At 40.8% G+C, this 18,126-nt stretch overlaps 1 protein-coding gene across 1 annotated transcript; it reads left to right on the top strand.

Moving 5' to 3' along the window:
* The first annotated feature begins 264 nt into the window (after positions 1–264).
* Positions 265–18,059, top strand: tnrc6bb.1 (trinucleotide repeat containing adaptor 6Bb.1). The gene is made up of 20 exons (XM_073836407.1): positions 265–385; positions 1,131–1,198; positions 1,305–1,326; positions 3,695–4,042; positions 4,136–6,025; positions 7,566–7,721; positions 7,858–8,033; positions 8,124–8,198; positions 8,281–8,433; positions 8,733–8,864; positions 8,952–9,074; positions 9,160–9,267; positions 9,503–9,713; positions 10,477–10,596; positions 11,599–11,733; positions 13,444–13,530; positions 13,656–13,865; positions 13,950–14,014; positions 15,363–15,502; positions 15,714–18,059. The coding sequence occupies exons 2-20, from the start codon at positions 1,154–1,156 to the stop codon at positions 16,123–16,125; spliced, it is 4,608 nt and encodes a 1,535-aa protein (XP_073692508.1). The 5' UTR covers positions 265–385; positions 1,131–1,153; the 3' UTR covers positions 16,126–18,059.
* Positions 18,060–18,126: the final 67 nt, after the last annotated feature.

The raw sequence follows: 18,126 nt of genomic DNA, 5'->3' as shown, positions 1-18,126 counted from the left end.
CTAAAACTTTGCTACATAACCTGAGTACTACACACTCAAAAGTATGTACCTTTTAGGGCATAGTGTAAGTGGGCGAACTGGGACGCGCTCTGAAGCGCTTTATTGCGGATATCACAGCGCCCTCTGTTGAGCTATCTGCAGCGCCCACACAAACTACTGTTAAAACGTTTGTATGGCAGCTATCTGTGACACTCTGACATCTTTAATACATATATTAATAATACTAATACAAAAAAACCCCAACTGCACTATTTTTATATACAAGTTTAGCGGTAGGTGAGAGCTGTGTATATGTATCCATGTATTTGTGTGTATGTTTGTGAACTGATACCCGGATGTTGATCGGTGCGGCGTCAGTGCGCAGCTGCAGGCCGGACTGACTGAGGTGAGCAAAACAAACCCAAACATTTGCAAACATACACAACCTATATCACACTAACAGCAACGTATAAACCTATTACACGTGAGATAATCGATTAGATTCATGTTTAAAGTCCGACTTTGTTATTTCGCGAACGTATCTGTCAGTACTGAGTTTAGTTTTGATCTCTTCATCTGTTTACCATCGAAATCCACTGAATAATTCAATGTATAGAAGACCTACATAAACGTACCTGGCTTGAAATGATACAAGGTACTCTATTCTGCTTGCTTAAAGTGCTATTAAGGGATATTTTTCTGTGCGTTTGAATGTTTGTGCGTAAATGCGCCATTATTAGCATGTTAGCTTCATAAGTTTTAGCAGAAACAGCTTTATGGCACAAATCAACAATGAGCCATATATCTTTTTATGTAGTATATTAATCTTTGAAAGACGTTGGAGAACTAATATCATAGTACGGTCATTTAGTACCATGATTAATGTATAAGAGTTTTCCCATCTGTATACCCTCAATGTAACGTTGTAGAGAGTGTTTGTGTAAGAAAGTTTGTAATTATTAACACAAACTGCGTAGAATATAATCTTTAATGCTACATGACAGGATTGGTGGAAATGGGTGCAAATGGATTGCAATTGTGCTACATGGATGAGGCTTTAATGGCATTAATGCATGACATCTACAATGTGTATTGTATAAAACAGTTCAGTGAAACCACAGAGTTATAATGTGATGTGTGTTATTACACAGGAACAGGAAGGGAGCTGCAGTTCATGGAAGACAGTCACCAAAAGACAGAAGACAGCGGTCATCAGGAGGTGAGCTTTTGCTGGATTCAACACTGTCCATACCCAAAAAAACACCATATGTTAGTTGGATATTTGTGAATGTACATCTGATGAGCATTTTTTATTTTTATTACAGGAAACTGAAGACAGCACAAAAGGTTGGTATTTTACATATTAATCTTGCACCAATCAGGCACCAACTGGGCCTGTCGCAATAATCAATATATAACTTATCGGACAATATGTACATGACCTCAATCATTTTTGGTGACCAATATGTTGCCCATTACATTTCCATTACAAAAATTAATGTCACCATTTTTTTTTTTTGCATTCCACTTGCGCCTGCGTCTTTTGCAGCTTCTCATGCATAATGTGGTGTAGTCATGAGGTGCTAGTTTCATCTGCAGATATGGCCTTGTTTAGAGATCTGTGCCTTTGTGCATACGGGCATCTGACTTCTAAGTAGGGATTGTGTTTTTCAGTAATAGTGTGCACCCTTCATTTACAGAGTAAAGAAGGTGAGGGAAAAATCTGATGTTCAAATAAAGGATTCACACTCACTTAATCTTCTTAATCACTTTCGGTTTATTTTAATTTTGCATTTAAAAGCAAGCCTTGTTCATTTACATTACATTTAGACATTTAGCAGACGCTTTTATCCAAAGCGACTTACAAAAGAGGACAATGGATGCAATCAAAAACAACAAAAGAGCAATAACATGCAAGTGCTATGACAAGTTTTTTTTATTATTATATAATAAATAAAAAGAAAATAGATTAGAATACTTTTTTTTTTGTGATGTTACTAATCACAAGCTTAATTGACCAATCAATTAATTTCAGGACAAACAACCGAAGATAATTTCAAAACCCTTGACACATAAAAAATAATATAACAATACAGGCACAAAAGGAAAACATACATCACAAATAAATGAAATCTACATCAAAACATCAACATAAATGAAAGTGGACAACAAGCTGATGCATCAGGCCACAAGCGGTTTATTAGTCCATAATATATTGCCCACTGTAACCAAACCATAAAGGGTTAAACAACTTTCATACTTAAAGAAAACATTTAAACCTAAGGGAGACAGATTTGTATTTGTTACTTATGCTTGTTACTTTGCACTTTTTGTTAGAAGATGTTTATTTACTATTTATTCAAGTTTTTCAAGGTCTCTAATATTTTGATACTTCTTTCCGTGATCTAAATATTCTCAAGAATTAAAAGTTTTGTTGTCATTTGAAAGTGTGTAGGCCTTCTTGCATTCTTATGCTGTTATAATATGATGATATATTCAGCGGCATAAAATGGTCTTAAAATGACCATTTATCTTATCGCAGTTATTTCTGGGGCAATATATTCCTCAACAAAAAGTTGTTATCGTGTCAGGCCTATCACCAACTGACCGAACCTGCATTATTTGATCAGAATACAGTAAAGCAGTGATATTGTGAAATATTACAACTTAAAATAATCATTTTAAAATGTAATATATTTGAGCTATGCAAAGGTGAATTTTTAGCATTGTTCCCCCAGTCTTTAATGTCACATTAGAAATCATTCTAATATGTTGATTTGCTGCAAGAAAAACATTCATTATTAGCAATGTTGAAAACAGTTTCTGCTTCAAATATTTGTGGATTCTTTGAATAGAAAAGAAAATGTATTGAAAAGATTATTTGAAAATTGAAATAATTGTAACATTATTAATATGTTTGTGTGTGAACTTATTAATATGAACTTATGATCGATTTGATGCATTTTTGCTGAATGAATTTTATTAAAAGTCTAGCATTGAATGTTCAAACAAATTCACATGAAATGCATATTTACACCAATATTAATTGCAGATATAATTTTATATAATATATATATTTTATTTTTTATTTCATATCATTTTAATATAATTTAACTCGTTCTGTCCATATTAAGCTGTGTCACATAAGCTATTTTATAAAACCATTGGAAAAAATGAAGATAGATAAAATAATTACTGAAATGTATATTTTTACTATTTTTTCAAATTTTATGTGAATTATGTTGAAATAAAATTCTACATTATTTTTATATTATGTATTAGTATATTGTATTTTTGCTTCTTTCTGGTGTTATTACACAGTCCTGTGGTTTTGAGCAGATGCTCAAAATAATTTATTTTACCAAAACACAAACAGGAATTAAAGTTTTTATTTAGCCGAAAAATAAGAGCTTTGGGGTAATTAAATGTGTTCATTTTGGTAATTGAACTCTGTACGATATTCTCAGTACTGGCCTGAATACGTTTGGTGACAGATAGTTTGGCGCACCACTAGTTTTTCAAATATGTTGTACTGGGAATTAAATGTTTTAGTCACCTGTTTTGGTTTGGTTCAAGGTTTGAAACTCAAACCTACAAAGACTTATTTAAATGCAAGTGAAATTTTCTGTCATTATGTAGAACTCATTTTAAGAAACTCTATCCATTGCTATGCGTTATTGACTTTATTTCTTCTTAACCATGTTTCTCCTGTCAGATTTGGGCTCATCTCTATCTGCCACATCCCTTGTCACCCTTACCTGTGCTTCATCACGACCCAGTCCCGCTGAAACAACCTCCCCCTGTCCTGCTGTCGGGGGTTCATCGGACCCCCCTGAGGGAGGGAACAATGCAAAGCGGACCGCTGTGGCCAACGGACAGCCCCCCTCCACGGTGTCCCAGCGCTACATGCCCCGTGAGGTGCCCCCGCGCTTCCGCAACCAACAGGAACCAAAAGTTCTACTGAAAAGGGGCCAACCACCATTGTCCTGCATGCTGCTGGGGGGCGGAAACGGAGGGGAAACCGTGCCCCAACTTCCCCAACAGGAGCAAGCTGAGACCTCAGGTGGGTGTGAATGAAAGAAATCATTGGACTCATGTTTTTTTGGGGAGGGCAGGTCTTTATTATTTTCTGATGTGGTGTGTTTTTCTCTTCCAGATCCAACAGTAGATTCAGTTTCTCCGCACTTATCGTCAGACGCCTCTGCCACTCCCACTTATGCAAATTACACATGGGGGTTGGGTTCAGGACGTCAACCCTCGGCTCAGGGAATGGACAAGGACGATTCTGATGTAGAGAAATGGCCAAGACCGGAAGACTCATGGAATAGTGATCAGACCCAACATTCTGCCAGGTCAAGGATGGATGAGTCTGACGGCCTGGAAACGGACAGTTCTTCTCAAGTCTCTGAATATGCAGAAGCCAGTATGGAAGGAAGTGCATCTTCACAGTGTGAGAATAAAGAATCCATTAAAGTCAATCAACACTTAAATTCCAAGGTGTCGCTGCTTTCTGGAGACCAGGAGGGCGCTCAAGGTCTAAAACCAAACTACAACCTTGATGACCCTGACAAAGAAGCCCCTGGCCGAGGTCTCTTAAACCACACTGCTTCTGAGGAATCTTCTCCCACACTCTTGAGTCCAGCCAGTGCAGCATATCAGACAGTCTGCAAGAACGAAGAGCGCATTACTGGGGATTGGGCGGAGCTTCAGGCTGGACCAAATCGTGGTGGAATCTCCACTACGAAATTATGGGATACAGGAGAAGACCCTGTTGGAAAGATCAGTGATGCATTAGATGGAAGTTCAGGTGAAGGCACTGGCATCTCTCAGGGAGCGTGGGACGGAGACTCAGTAGGTTCAAACAAACAGGCAGCTACAGGATGGACCTCAGACTTGCCAGGTGGAGCATCAAAAGAGAATGTGAGAGAGATCTCTGAGGTAAGCACAGATAGTTTACAGGACTCTTCAATGCTTGCAAACAGTGTGGCATCAGGAGATGACAATCAGAAAGCAGTTGATGATTGGGATGGGTCAGAGGGAGAATCGACTGGTAGAGAAAGCAATGAGGAAGGGATGCATGCCCCAAATCTGGTCCAAAGCCCCTCCAGATGTCAGGCCCTTCACCCAGAAGAACCCTTACAGAGCATGATCAATCAAACTAACCTGGATCCTAAAGTACTTTGCAATACAGGATGGGGCAAGACCCAGATCAAGCAGAACGTTGCATGGGATTTTGAGGGCGACAGTGGGAGTGTTGGCTGGGATGTAGAAGTTCAGGCCGAACGCAGTAAGGAGGGCTGGCGGGATGCTGGTGATCTTTCCAACTCCAAAATGCAGAAGCAGGAGGTTGGCCAGGTGGGTGGAGCTAAAGGGTGGACTGGGCATGGAGACACGAGCGTTGGGATTGGTCACAAAGGGAGTGGTTGGGGAGAAGACCAGGAGGTTGAAAATACTTGCAGGAGAGAAGGAAAAGGGTGGAATCAGAGTGGTGGAAGTGAGTGGACTCCATTACCTGAGGGTCGAGGCTGGAATGAAGAAAAAGGTGGTGACCACAAGAATCAAGATGAAGGTTTATGGGGCAGCTCGGAAGAGTCAGGGCAGCGGAGTAGTGGTTGGGGAGGCAGCAGTGTCAAACAGCACCAGGGATGGGGCGAGAAGCTTCTTCCATCACAGATACCAAACAAACAAGCAGCACTTAAAACCCCAAATCAACAACCGCAGCAGCAATCGCAAACCCAGCAACAAATGCCTGGATATCCAACGGCTTTGCAGGAACGGGGTCGTCCGGGAGAGACCGACGACCAAAATAAAGGTTCTGGTTGGACCTGTGGGCCAATCCCTCAGATGCCTTCAGTTGTAGAACCAAGTGGGTGGGAGGAACCCTCGCCACAGTCTATCAGCCGAAAGATGGAAGTTGACGATGGCACATCTGCATGGGGCGATCCGTCACGCTACAACAGCAGGGCCGTCAATCTGTGGGATAAGAACAGCTCACAGCCCCAACAGCAGTCGTCTGGAAGACAGGCTGGAGCTCCATCTAAACCGGGTAAAAAGTCAGCAGTTCATATTGAAGCAGTTAAACCATTTCAAACCAGAAACATCCTGCTTAGGGTTGTGCCGATAGACGATAGTATCGTGTATCGACGATAGTCAGAGATATCGCCTGTTGCTGATGCCTTTGACGATAGTTAGACGATTATTATTATTATCCGTCAACAAAGAACTTAACTTTAGCAATGCAGCACAGAGAGTCTGTTCTAGGATGCTTCAGAAACTTGCCGCGGTATAAACACACGCATAGAGAGGCCACCGCGCCTTAACGCACCTCGTGCAGTGAAAATGGGAGATTTTCATCATCCAGTACGGTGGTACATTAACTGATTCTAAAGGGAGTGTTATATTATATTAGCGGTAGTATATTAGAGGTAGTAAAACCTGGTTCAGGCTGAATGAATTACGATGTATCATAATCAGTCTGTATACAGTAAACATAAACATTCATCTCAGTAACGTCTATAGGCGTTAATTAGAATTACGATGCGATCAGATGGCGCTAAACATACGCACGTGAATTACACGCGCGTCACTTCTCCGCATTCAATATGAACTTAACTACAACATCACCTGATGACAACCTTCAGACATACAGCGGTAACATTATCGCAATAAGACGGGTAAAGAAAGATTCATTCATTTACATTCTGGCACGCACATTTACAGCTCACTCACTGACGATAGCAGAGAATGAAACCGAAAGTAACTTGAACAACTCCGGCAGAACTATAGTCAACGCTCTGTACACGCACAACTTAGGCCGCGATCACACCGAACGCGTTTTAGCAGTTGGAGGCGCCTCTTTTGAATGGTTTTCTGTTGGCAGTCAGCGTTCTCCGCGCTGCTTATGCGCACTGGGCGCCTCGCGTTTTCGCCGCCTGCTGCGCCTCGCGTTTTTGCAGGAGCGCTCTGAGCGCCTGAAGTTGAAAAAAAATCAACTCTGAGCGGAAAAACGCCCAACGTCATTCGCGTTCTTTTCCATTGTCCAATCGAATGAATAGAGAGGCGGGCCTTCTGTTCTGGTGACGAAAGTTTACCGTTGCTTAAAACGTCTGGAGACTGCAGAAAAGGAGGAGAAACCTTTGTGGTCTATCGTGGGTAACCCGGAGCTGTATTATTTAGGGTTTCTGCTAATATGACAGTTTACTTAACAGCAAAAAAACTAAGATTTTAGAGCGCTCGCGCTATAATCCTTTGATTTGACTGACAGGACAGCTGTTTTGGTCATTGCTTAGCAACATAAAAAAACCGCAGCACACTGCTCTTTTTTAAAAGTCACCAAAAAAAGGCAGTGCTGTGCGCCTCGCGTTTTTAGAACGAAAAGACGCGTTTGGTGTGATCGGGGCCTTTATCATATGCCAAAAGAAAGTCTACCTTTACAAAACGAATAAGGAATTTAGTACAGAGATAATTAATTAAATTAGCACGATAGTATCGTGTATCGGCGATCTCTCAGGCTGACGATAGGGCGATTTGAAAATTGAGCATATCGCCCAACACTAATCCTGCTCATTAACACGTTCACATTCCAGTTCCTGCGACGTGGACACGCAGCAGTGGTCCATCCGAACCGTCTATGGACAGCAGTTCAGCTACTTGGGGGAAATCATTCGATGGTTGGGGAGAATCCAGTGAAACAGGAAAAGGAGGAGGATGGGGAAACTCACATTCCCATTCTACCAAGTCTGGTAAGAGCCTATTCAAGTGTACAAAAATGTAAATGGCAACCTTTGATGCAATGAAAGTAATTGTGACTACAGCTGCCATGATTACCTAAACTCTTCAAGTTTGACGTTTGAGCTGATCATCATATTTACTCTTAAGGCTCAAAGTCTATGCAAGAGGGGTGGGGTGATGAAGGCTCGAATGTATCCCGACACTCCAGTTGGGAGGAAGAGGAGGGTGGCACTGTTGTTTGGGGCAGTCGGGGATCTCAAAGCAACACATACAACTCTGGAGGCTGGGGACAAGGCCAGGGGTCCAGGAGAATCAACGCTAAGGTGTGTTGGTAGTTTTTTCTGACCTCACCAATACTTTCTGACTTAGGGAAAACTGTCAACTCCTTAGTAACCCTTTGCTTTGTCCATTAGAGCCCTCTTAAGGGTAACAGTGGGGACTCGTGGACATCTTCTGTGAATCGGCAGTTCTCAAATATGAGCGTTACGGTAAGCTAGACGTTACCACTGTGCTGATCTGCTCTTGTGTGTTGCAGCAGATCTGTAGAAATATGCTGTATGTTTTTGACAGGATGAAGACTCCAGTATGGGTCATGATAGTAGGCATGACAGGAGAGGAACGAATGATGGTGAGATGCGGAGAGGTGGCAGGACTGGGGGAGGATTCCGCCCACAGACTTCTAAAGAAATGCCATCCGGAGAGACCGGACCTTATATTGACAAGGTACTGAGACACATTCAATCCTACCTAATAACAAAGATTCCATGCCATAAATGAAGAAACCCTACTTGAGAACAAATTCATGAGGGATATCAAGTACTGTATTGTTTTTTTGTCTTATTCAACAAGCAGTTTCACTCGAAAGTACGTCACATACGGAAGTCCATTGCAGCTTCGGTTTCATGGCAGCTTAAGTACCTTGTTCAAAGTTGCAAGGGTGAAAGTACATAGGTAGAATTTTGTGGACTTGAACTTAAAACTTTCTAAAACTTTAGCTGTTCCTTTTTGCTGTTGTTTTGAAGGTTGGAGGTCATAGTATGTTTGGCGGTGGTGGGATTCCTCCGTTGAGAGGGATGCATCAGGCTGCTGTGCACCCCTTAAACCCTTCCCCTGGGATACGAGCACAAGTGCCTCATCAGTTCCTGCCTCCTCAGGTCAGTTTGTGTTTTTAGTTTTAAAACTACGATAAGCAGATTTTTATTAGCTCACAGTTATATCACGGTTCCGTAATTGTTCTGCAGGTTCCTGGGCCGATGCTAAAGCCAATGGCGCCCCCTAGTGGAGGCATGTTCCCTCCACAGCTTTCCCCCCAACACATTGCCATGCTCGGTGGCATTCATCCACACATGCAACAGTTTCAGCTAGTACGTATCACATTTTGCCCACTAATATAATGCAAGACATTTAAGAAGTGTTGTTTTAATGTTTTATATACATTTACTAACTCAGGCCTGTCAGCTTATATTGCAACAACAACAACAACAACAGCAGCAGCAACAGTTTCTGAATCAGAGGAAGTTTCCTCCCCCTGTAAGACAGCAGCACGACCCACAGCAGGTACAGCATAACCACTCAACCAAATAACAGAACAGCGCCCCCTACTGACTGAAAGAACACTCAAATGTACACATTATGTATAAATAAGTCAATATCACCCAACAATCAAAGTCTTATTGTTTTATTCAGTGTGGCTTCTAAAAATAAATGCATTTTTTTCTTCTAAAACCTCAATGCAAATAAATGCATTTTGAATAAACTAAGTCTGTTTCACTAATGTGCGAATTCTTTATAGCTGGCACGGATCATGGCTATCTTGCAGCAGCAGCAAGGTGTTGGTGGGCCGAAACACTCGCCGCCGCCCCCCATGGGAGGACACGTCCCCAAACACCCAGACGCGCATCTCCATCAGCTGGGCATGAACGCCCACAAACAGCCGGATGGGCCAGTGCATTCAGCTATGGGAGGATCTGAGGTGCACGGCAAAGCTCCTGCTGCTTTCACAGGTGAGGATGTCAACTCCTCAAACACATTTTTTCCTGAAAATATATTCACCTTCTGACCTTCCAAGATGTAGAGGAGTTTGTTTCTTCATCAGATTTGGAGAAATGTAGCATTCCATCACTTGCTCACCAATGGATCCTCTGCAGTGAATGGGTGCAGTCAGAATGAGAGTCCAAACAGCTGATAAAAACACAAGTAATCCACACCACTCCAGTTCGTCAATTAACATCTTGAGAAGAGGAAAAACTGCATGTTAGAGAACTCATTTTAGCTGAAAGCAACAGTTTGAAGTTAAAAAAAAACTTTTTAAGGATGGATTTGTTTTCTTATAAAAACACAGCTTTTGGCTTCGCAAGATGTTAATCGATGGAATAGAGCAGGGGTGGGGAATGTTGATCCTGGAGGGCCACTCTCCTGCAGTTTAGCTCCAACCCTGACTGTAGCCCTAGTAATTCTGAAGACCTTGATTAGCTTGTTTAGGTGTGTTTGATTAGGGTTGGAGCTAAACTCTGCAGGAGAGTGGCCCTCCGGGATCAACGTTCCCCACCCCTGGACTAGAGTCATGTGGATTACTTGTGAATTACTGTGATGTTGAATTGTCATAAAATTGACAAATTAGGTTGATTCAATTGATTAGACCCCTTTTTTTGATTAGTAAAATGTACTTGCTATTTAGCTAAAGGAAAGCGTGGAATTTGAGAAAAATAAAAGGGCTTTTCATAGACTCCTATGAGTAGATGTTAAACTCTGTGTTTGTGTTCTCAGGGCCGGTCAAGCAGGTTGGCGGCTCCTCGTTCTCTCAGTATGATGTGTTGGGCGGCAGCTGGCACAGAAGCGCAGGTGGAAAAGTCGACACGCCTCCTGCCAACCCCACCTGGCCCCCAGGTAACATTTAAATCCTTTTAGTAATAATTTTCCTCCTGGTGAATTTACTCAACCTGTATTGACTTTGTTCACTCTTAAAACTCTCAAAACTGATTCTTAGACATAGCCACACTACTGATCAAAAACAGATTTTTTAAATTTTTTTGAGACTTTTCTGCTTGCAGTAAACACTGTACTTGCAGTAAAAATGTGCATATATAGAAAAACTAAATATTAGGCAGTTGTGCCTTATGGATCCACCAATGGCCACACATCATGTCACTTTTCACTTTCAAATGTAATCTATTGCTGTAATCAAAACTAAATTTTTCAGCATCATTACTCCAGGCTTCAGTGTCACATGATCCTTTAGAAATCATTTTAATATGATGTTTAACATTTCAGTTTTTTATCAATTTTGAAAGCAGTTAATGTTTTTTTTTTTCAGTATTCTTTGATGAATAGAAAGTTCAAAAGAACAGCATTTATTTAAAATTGAAGACCTGTTAAATTGTAAATGTCTTTACCTTCACTTTTGATCAATTTAATGCATCCCTTACAAGTATTAATTTCTTCTTCTTTCTTGCCCCAAACTTTAAAACTTTAGTGTACTTTTTTGGAAACCGAAACGGCAACCTGTTTAAAATCTGATGCTTACAAAACCTGTGCAAAGCACATTTAGAAAAGCCTTAAAATGCATTTTTGGAAATTCTTTCTGAATATATTTGAGTAGCGTCACTAACACTTTTTGTTTTATTTTAAGTTTTATGACAAAGTTCAAGAGCTGCTGACCATTTCAGGCAGCGAGTGAGTTGTTAGAGTGGTCAAGGGAAATAATCAAATAGACTGATTTCTGAGTCTTTTTGATCTATACATGATAAAAGCAGCAGCACATAAGAGTAATTTATTTTACTTTCTCATTGCATTCAGTCCAGCTCAGCATTTGAAGTCTGATATTATATGGAAACCACCCGTCATCAGGACCCCACGTGTATTTATTGCTGTATATTTTGTCTCACTCAGAGTTTCAGCCGGGTGTCCCATGGAAGGGCGTCCAGAGCCCTGAGCCTGAGCCTGACCCCTACATGAGCCCTGCGGGTATGCTGGGACCCTCTGTGCTCAGTGATACTGAACATCATCTGCTGCAAGACAACACAGGTACTGAGACCGTCTGATTTAATGCCTTATGTAACAGGAGAATCAGGTTTATATCAGTGTTCAACGAAAGAAAGTCATATGTATTAGTTTTGATGTTCACCAGCACAATTTACAAAAATGTGTTTCTTATTTTTTTTTGATGAATCTTATATACAGTTTATTAGTTGGCTAAGATGGCTAAGGACTGTTCGGATTGAGTTGGGCAGGTAATTCCACCAGAAGGGTACATTTAATGGGAAAGTGATTTTGTGCCTCTTTGGGATGGCACAATAATGCGCTGTTTATATGCAAAACGTAAGCTTCTAGAGGGCACATAAGTCTGAAGTAATGAATTTAGGTAAAGGGGTGCATAACCAGTGGTGGTTTTGTAGGCAAACATAAATGCATTGAATTTTATGCGAGCAGCTATTGGTAGCCAGTGCAAATTGATCAAAAGCGGTGTAACGCACGTTCTTTTCAGCTCATTAAAAATGAACCTTGCAGCTGGATTCTGGATTAATTGTAAAGGTTTGATAGAACTGGCTGCAAGATCTGTCAAAAGACCATTGCAATAGTCCAGCCTGGACAGGACAAGAGCTTGAACAATGAGTTGTGGAGCATGTTCCGAAAGTAAGGGCCTGATCTTCCTGATGTTGAATAAAGCAAATCTGCAGGACCCGGACCGTTTTAGCAGTGTGGTCTGAGAAAGTCAGCTGATCATCTATCACAACTCCAAGGTTTCTGGCTGTTTTTTTAAGGAGTTATAGTTGATGTTCAACTGGATGGTGAAAAGGTGACGAAACGATGGGTTTGATGGAACTAAAGCAGTTCTGTCTTGGCAAGGTTGAATTGAAGATGACTGTCCTTCATCCAGCAAGAAATATCTGTTAGACAAGCTGAGATCCGAGCAGCTAACGTCGATTAATCAGAATGGAAGGAGAGTTGAGTGTCATCTGCATAACAGCGATATGAAAAACCATGTTTCTGAATTAAAGAACCTAGTGATGCCATGTAGACAGAAGAGAAGTGGTCCAAGAACTGAGCCCTGAGACACTCTGATAGCTAGATGTTGCAACTTGGATACCATACCTCTCCAAGACAGCTATATATAGATTTTAGGATTGTTTTCAAGCCTGTTACAGAATTTATAGTTTGTTCTATACATTATTTAAATGTGTAACATGACATCATATTATTAAGAGACAAAGGGACAAATGATATTTAAATGTCTAGTAAGATGTGATTTAAATGATCCAAACACAATGCAATGCAATCCAATGATGACTGAGAGATGAACACAAAAGTTCCTCAAAAGGTGTTAGACGTTTTGGAGGCTTGTCAATATCATTAAAAGTAAAGCTTCTGGAAACAAACATTCCTCAAATTGTGATTTGAGACTCACTGATTTATTTTATTTTTTTCTAAAAATGATTTCTGCAGAATCAATTAAAGCCCAGCTTTTCAGTTCAATAAGTGTTTATCTGGAAATATGACTAAAGTTATTCTTATGCTTGTTTGATCAAATCAGTCAAAAAAGACACATGAAGTACAAGATAAAGGTGGACTTTGTACAGTTACACTAAAAGATCTGTTACTTGATAAAAGTAGATTGCATGGAGCAGATCGTGACTGGTTTAACAGCAAAATTCATCCCGTTTAGATGCCTTAAAAATTAGATTTTCTATGCATACTTGAAAATGTAACTGTGTGTGAATGTCTGTCTGTGATCAGGGTCAAACTCTCTGAACACCTGTATGCCTTCACCTGGTGCCTGGCCGTACAGTGCCTCAGAAACGCCCCTCACTGCACACGGCACGGGTAACACTGACTTCAAAACACAGACCTTTTACATTTTCAAGAAAGTATTTAGTATATTTACTAATGCCTTTCAAGTGCAAGTACAGCTGGTAACATTTTGCGCTGTAACCACGTAATGTTTCCAGCTAAATACTCGGAGCTGAAGTCCAGTTGGCCGCCGGAGCCCATTGGACATGGCAAATCATGGCGGACCAATCGAAACACTTCTCACCTGCCCCGCCCCCCTCCGGGTCTCTCCAGTCAGAAGCAGTCCCAGTCGTGGTCAGGAGAGGGGCCTTGGATGCCCAGGGCATGGGGGGGCGGAGCCAGCGGCCCGGAGTCACCCTTTAAATCAGGTACTGCGAACACACACTTTCACATTTATATGTGAGGAATGGATGTATGCGAAGATCAACCTGTTTTTGTCCCGTGTTCTTCAGAGTGGAGCGATGGAGGAGCTTCAGCGGGAAAATCATGGCTGTTGCTGCGAAACCTCACGCCACAGGTGTGTACAAGCACAGTGTTCAGTGTCACATAATCCCTCAGAAATCATTCTGATTTGCTGCTCAAGAAACATTTCTAATTATCATCAATTCTTTGACTAAACAGTTCAAAAGAACAGAACAGCACACCTGTTTTCAACATTGATAATCAGAAATGTTTCTTAAGCAGCAAATCAGCATATTAGAATGATTTCTGGATGATCATGTGACACTGAAGGCTGGAGTAATGATGCTGAAAATTCAGCTTTGACTTTTCACATACTAAACACCTATTTTAAATTGTAATAATATTTTACAATTTTACTGTATTGGTGATCAAATAAATGCAACTTTTGTGAGCAAAAATTTTTCAAAAAAATCATCATTTGAACAGTGGTGTGTATTATTAATTCTTTGCTGCTACTTGCAATGTCGGTTTAAAAACGTTTTTACAGTGTTTCTCAGGATATTTAGTGCAGTTTGGGGCATCAGATTTTTTATTGGAATTGCTCAGCTTCTCCAAAACAAATTGCTTTTTAAGGGCCTAAACATGCTTAAACTCATGAAACTTACTTTGCACACACACACACACACACACTAATAACACCAATAAGTGGTGCAAATTTACATCTGAAATGGATTTTTTAGAAGGCAAAATGGTTCGATAGCGCCACCTATAAAATTTAAACAAAAGTGCCCCTCAAGCTATGTTTCACATACATGTATGGAATTCATTAGACACACGTAACACACCAATACCTACAAAAAAGTCCAAGGGTACAAAGTCCGAAACCCAACAGGAAGTCAGTTTAATCTAAAGGCCTTTGTGGTGTTAAATTGTGAAGATCTTGAGTTGTTGTTAAAGGAAGTGTCCGTGGAAGCTTGACATAGTTCGATGTTTAGCCATGGGAATAGAAGTTGATGTAACTCAGCCATACAATGTTCGATCTGCCCCAAACGTCACACATTCAATAAGATTCCTGGCCTGAACACGTCTGAAGGCCAGTATTTGGTTATAATCATAGCACCACCTGCTGGCAACAGGAAATGCTTTGTAACTTAAACATGCAATGTTCAATCTGCACAAAACTTCATATGTTTGATAAAAGTGCTGGCCTGAAGACACCTACATGCCAATATCCAGTTATAATCATAGCGCCACCTGTTGGCAACAGGGTACGTCATGCTTCGCGCCACCAGCTGGCAACAAGAAGTATGGCACATATAAATGACTTTGACATTCCTTCTATATTTACCTTTTTAAATGCATATTGCTCACTGTTTGCTGTTTTGCAGTGGTGGTGAGCCTGGGTGCGAGGGCTCTTTCAATGCTGCTTGCAGATTTAATATGTTCTTGTGTTTTGTGTGCAGATTGACGGCTCGACCCTGAGGACGATCTGTCTGCAGCATGGCCCTTTGCTGACCTTTCACCTCGGCCTGACACAGGGCAGTGCTCTGATTCGCTACTGCAGCCCTCATGAAGCTGCCAAAGCCCAGAGCGCCCTGCATATGTGAGTCCTGCTATCATACAAACACACATACACATAATTACTCATCTATGTAGGCCAGTACATGTTGTATATAATTCTCATTTTATTGGCTAAACTTAAACAAACATAAAATTTGGTTATGTCTTTGTGGAGCTTTTTTATGTCAGGTAATTGTGTTTTTACTTTTATTTTCAATTTAATTGATTTTGTAAATGTTGTGTCTGCTGTTCAGGTGTGTTTTGGGAAACACCACCATCCTGGCCGAGTTCATGAGCGAGGAGGAGGTCATCCGTTACTTCACACATTCCCAGGCCGCAGGGGTTGCGGGGTCACCTGAGGGCTCGCCTGGCTCTGACCCCGCCCCACGAGAGGCTGAGCGGCCCGTGGGCACCGGGGCGGACGGAGAGGCGGCAGTGGGCTGGCAGGGGCTGGACGTGACAACCGGCCCCACGGTGGAAGCGCCAGGACTCGCCCTCCTCAGCCAATGGAGCAACAGCGCAGGGGAAGGGGCGGGGAAAGGGGTATGGGGGGGCGTAGCTCTTGGTTACCACGGCAGCAGCCTATGGGGCTCTCCTCAGTTAGAGGACGGCACAGCCGGGTTGTTGCCAGGCAACTTGCTAGGAGGCGGGACGGACAGTTTGTGATTGACAGTAGTCAGTTATTAAGAATCTGGTACGTGGAGTTTAAAGTGTGTCACACTGCAAAAATAATGATTGTTTCCAAACATGTGGAAGGCCATGCATCATTATAGTTTTTTCAGTCTAGTTTTCAAATTTTAATTTTTTTAACCCCAAACTTCCAAGGAAACAAAAATTAGCATTGTGACATTACTTTTAATGACAGTTAACCACATTCCCAGCTGATTCTGATTACTTTAATTAGGCAAATATGAAAAGTGAGTTTTAAAATTGAATAAATGTTAGTTGAATTGGCATGAAAATATAACAATGCAAAAAACTATGTACGAGTCAATTGCATATACATATGTGAACTTTAACTCATTCTTGATGTATATTTTGATTACTGAGTGAAACGTAAGTTACCAAAAGAGTGTAATGCATGGCCTCTGTATGTTTTCATTATTTTTGCAGTTGTTTTTTTCTTTGACACACTGCAGCTTTAAGACAGACACACACGCATACACACTCTGACTTTGAACAAACACTCACATTCAGAGAGCTACATTTCCACACAAACACTGGACGGGTTGACAGGCTTTCGTATCTATCCAGTGAGATATTAACCACACAGACACAGGTGCAGTGTGAGCGTCGTAGGGATTTGCTTACAGACATTCTCAACATTGCCAGAGTTAAGCTATCATGTATTTGAATGCAGGGACTGTTCCTTAAGGCCTTCTTACACACACAAACACACTGCTCAACTTGAACGACTGATTACAATTTGATGTTACGCTGGCACACGCAGACACTGTTTGATGCTTCGACAGCAGATTTATTGATTTCATTAGAGCGCAAGAGCATTTGAATCCGGTAGATATTAAACTCACCAAAAAACACATCTAAGTTTTATTTCACTCCAGAGGTAAAATCTAAATTTTGCATAGAAAGCTTATTTTTAGGATCAGTTTACATTTTTTTTCATTGTGATAATTTTGTTGATGACTGAGCACATTTTCATTCATGTGAAAATTTTTCAATTTCTCTTTACTGTAACAGTGATATTTACTATATTACTGTAATGCAGTTAGCTTCGTGATAGATATAAAACACTTAATATTTTACATTTTCTGCTTGAAAGTAATGAGAATTTGGAGAAGAATGTTTAAAGGTTGCAAAAATTTTAGCTGTCCCAAAAATTTGCAATTTTCATTACTACTTGGGGATTCTGGAGTGAAGTTGCTTCCCTGTGTTTTGGGAGGATCCACGCAGGTGGTGTTTCAGCATTTCTGTCGCTCTGTTCCTTATCCAGCGCGTCCTGTGGATTTGTGCATCTTAAACGCATTTGATCTCTCATTCAGACCTTCCACTGTTCCCTTCTTGATCTGTTCGTCGAGTTTGCTGTTACATTTATATGATTCGTAATTTTTTTTTTTTTTTTTGCTAAGACATATACAAGTTATCTTCAAAGACTTTCAAGTGATCAGACGGACAGACGTCTATAACGTGTGTATGTGTGCACTTTACTGTTTTGATCTGTGTTTGTGAGTTTGTGTGCGGCTGTACATTGTTAATTGTGCACTATACACTGCTGGTTGTGTTTTACAAACATTGGCATTAGCGGGTTTTCTGCGATTGGCGTTTCTTTTGTGTTTTTTAAGCGTACTCATGTAGCCTTTTGTATCGGCTGAACTGCAATAATGATTCTACAAGCATTTTTAAGACACGAACGTGTGACGGCGTTTTCTGCCAAACTTATCCGCCTGTCCGGAGTTTACAAACAGCTGAAAGACGTATGTGTTTTTATGTGTCTGTACTGTTGTTTTTGTTTTAAATTAAGACTTTAACACTCCTTTCAGTGTTTTGTTTTTTTTGAGATTTTACAGATTAAAAAAAAAAAAGAAGAAGTGAAGAGTTTATTTAAATAAAAGTGACATGCGGCTGTTATAAACACTGAAGTATCAGGTCTTTGGTTGTTTTTGTGGTTTCTGGACTCTATTTGTCATGCGTTTTACTAACCATGAT

Source organism: Garra rufa, chromosome 1, assembly GCF_049309525.1.
Source record: "Garra rufa chromosome 1, GarRuf1.0, whole genome shotgun sequence".
In the NCBI taxonomy this organism is placed as follows: domain Eukaryota; kingdom Metazoa; phylum Chordata; class Actinopteri; order Cypriniformes; family Cyprinidae; genus Garra; species Garra rufa.
The sequence above is the reverse complement of the archived record's forward strand: the minus strand, read 5'-3'. Positions and strand labels throughout refer to the sequence as shown.

What these genes read in the sequence shown, in the direction of transcription:
- tnrc6bb.1 (XM_073836407.1), top strand. Translation starts at nt 1,154, where the DNA reads ATGGAAGACAGTCACCAAAAGACAGAAGACAGCGGTCATCAGGAG. An exon ending in GGAGCAAGCTGAGACCTCAG is followed by an intron (nt 4,043 to 4,135) that starts GTGGGTGTGAAT and finishes TTTCTCTTCCAG; the next exon opens with ATCCAACAGTAGATTCAGTT. An exon ending in TGCGAAACCTCACGCCACAG is followed by an intron (nt 14,015 to 15,362) that starts GTGTGTACAAGC and finishes TTTTGTGTGCAG; the next exon opens with ATTGACGGCTCGACCCTGAG.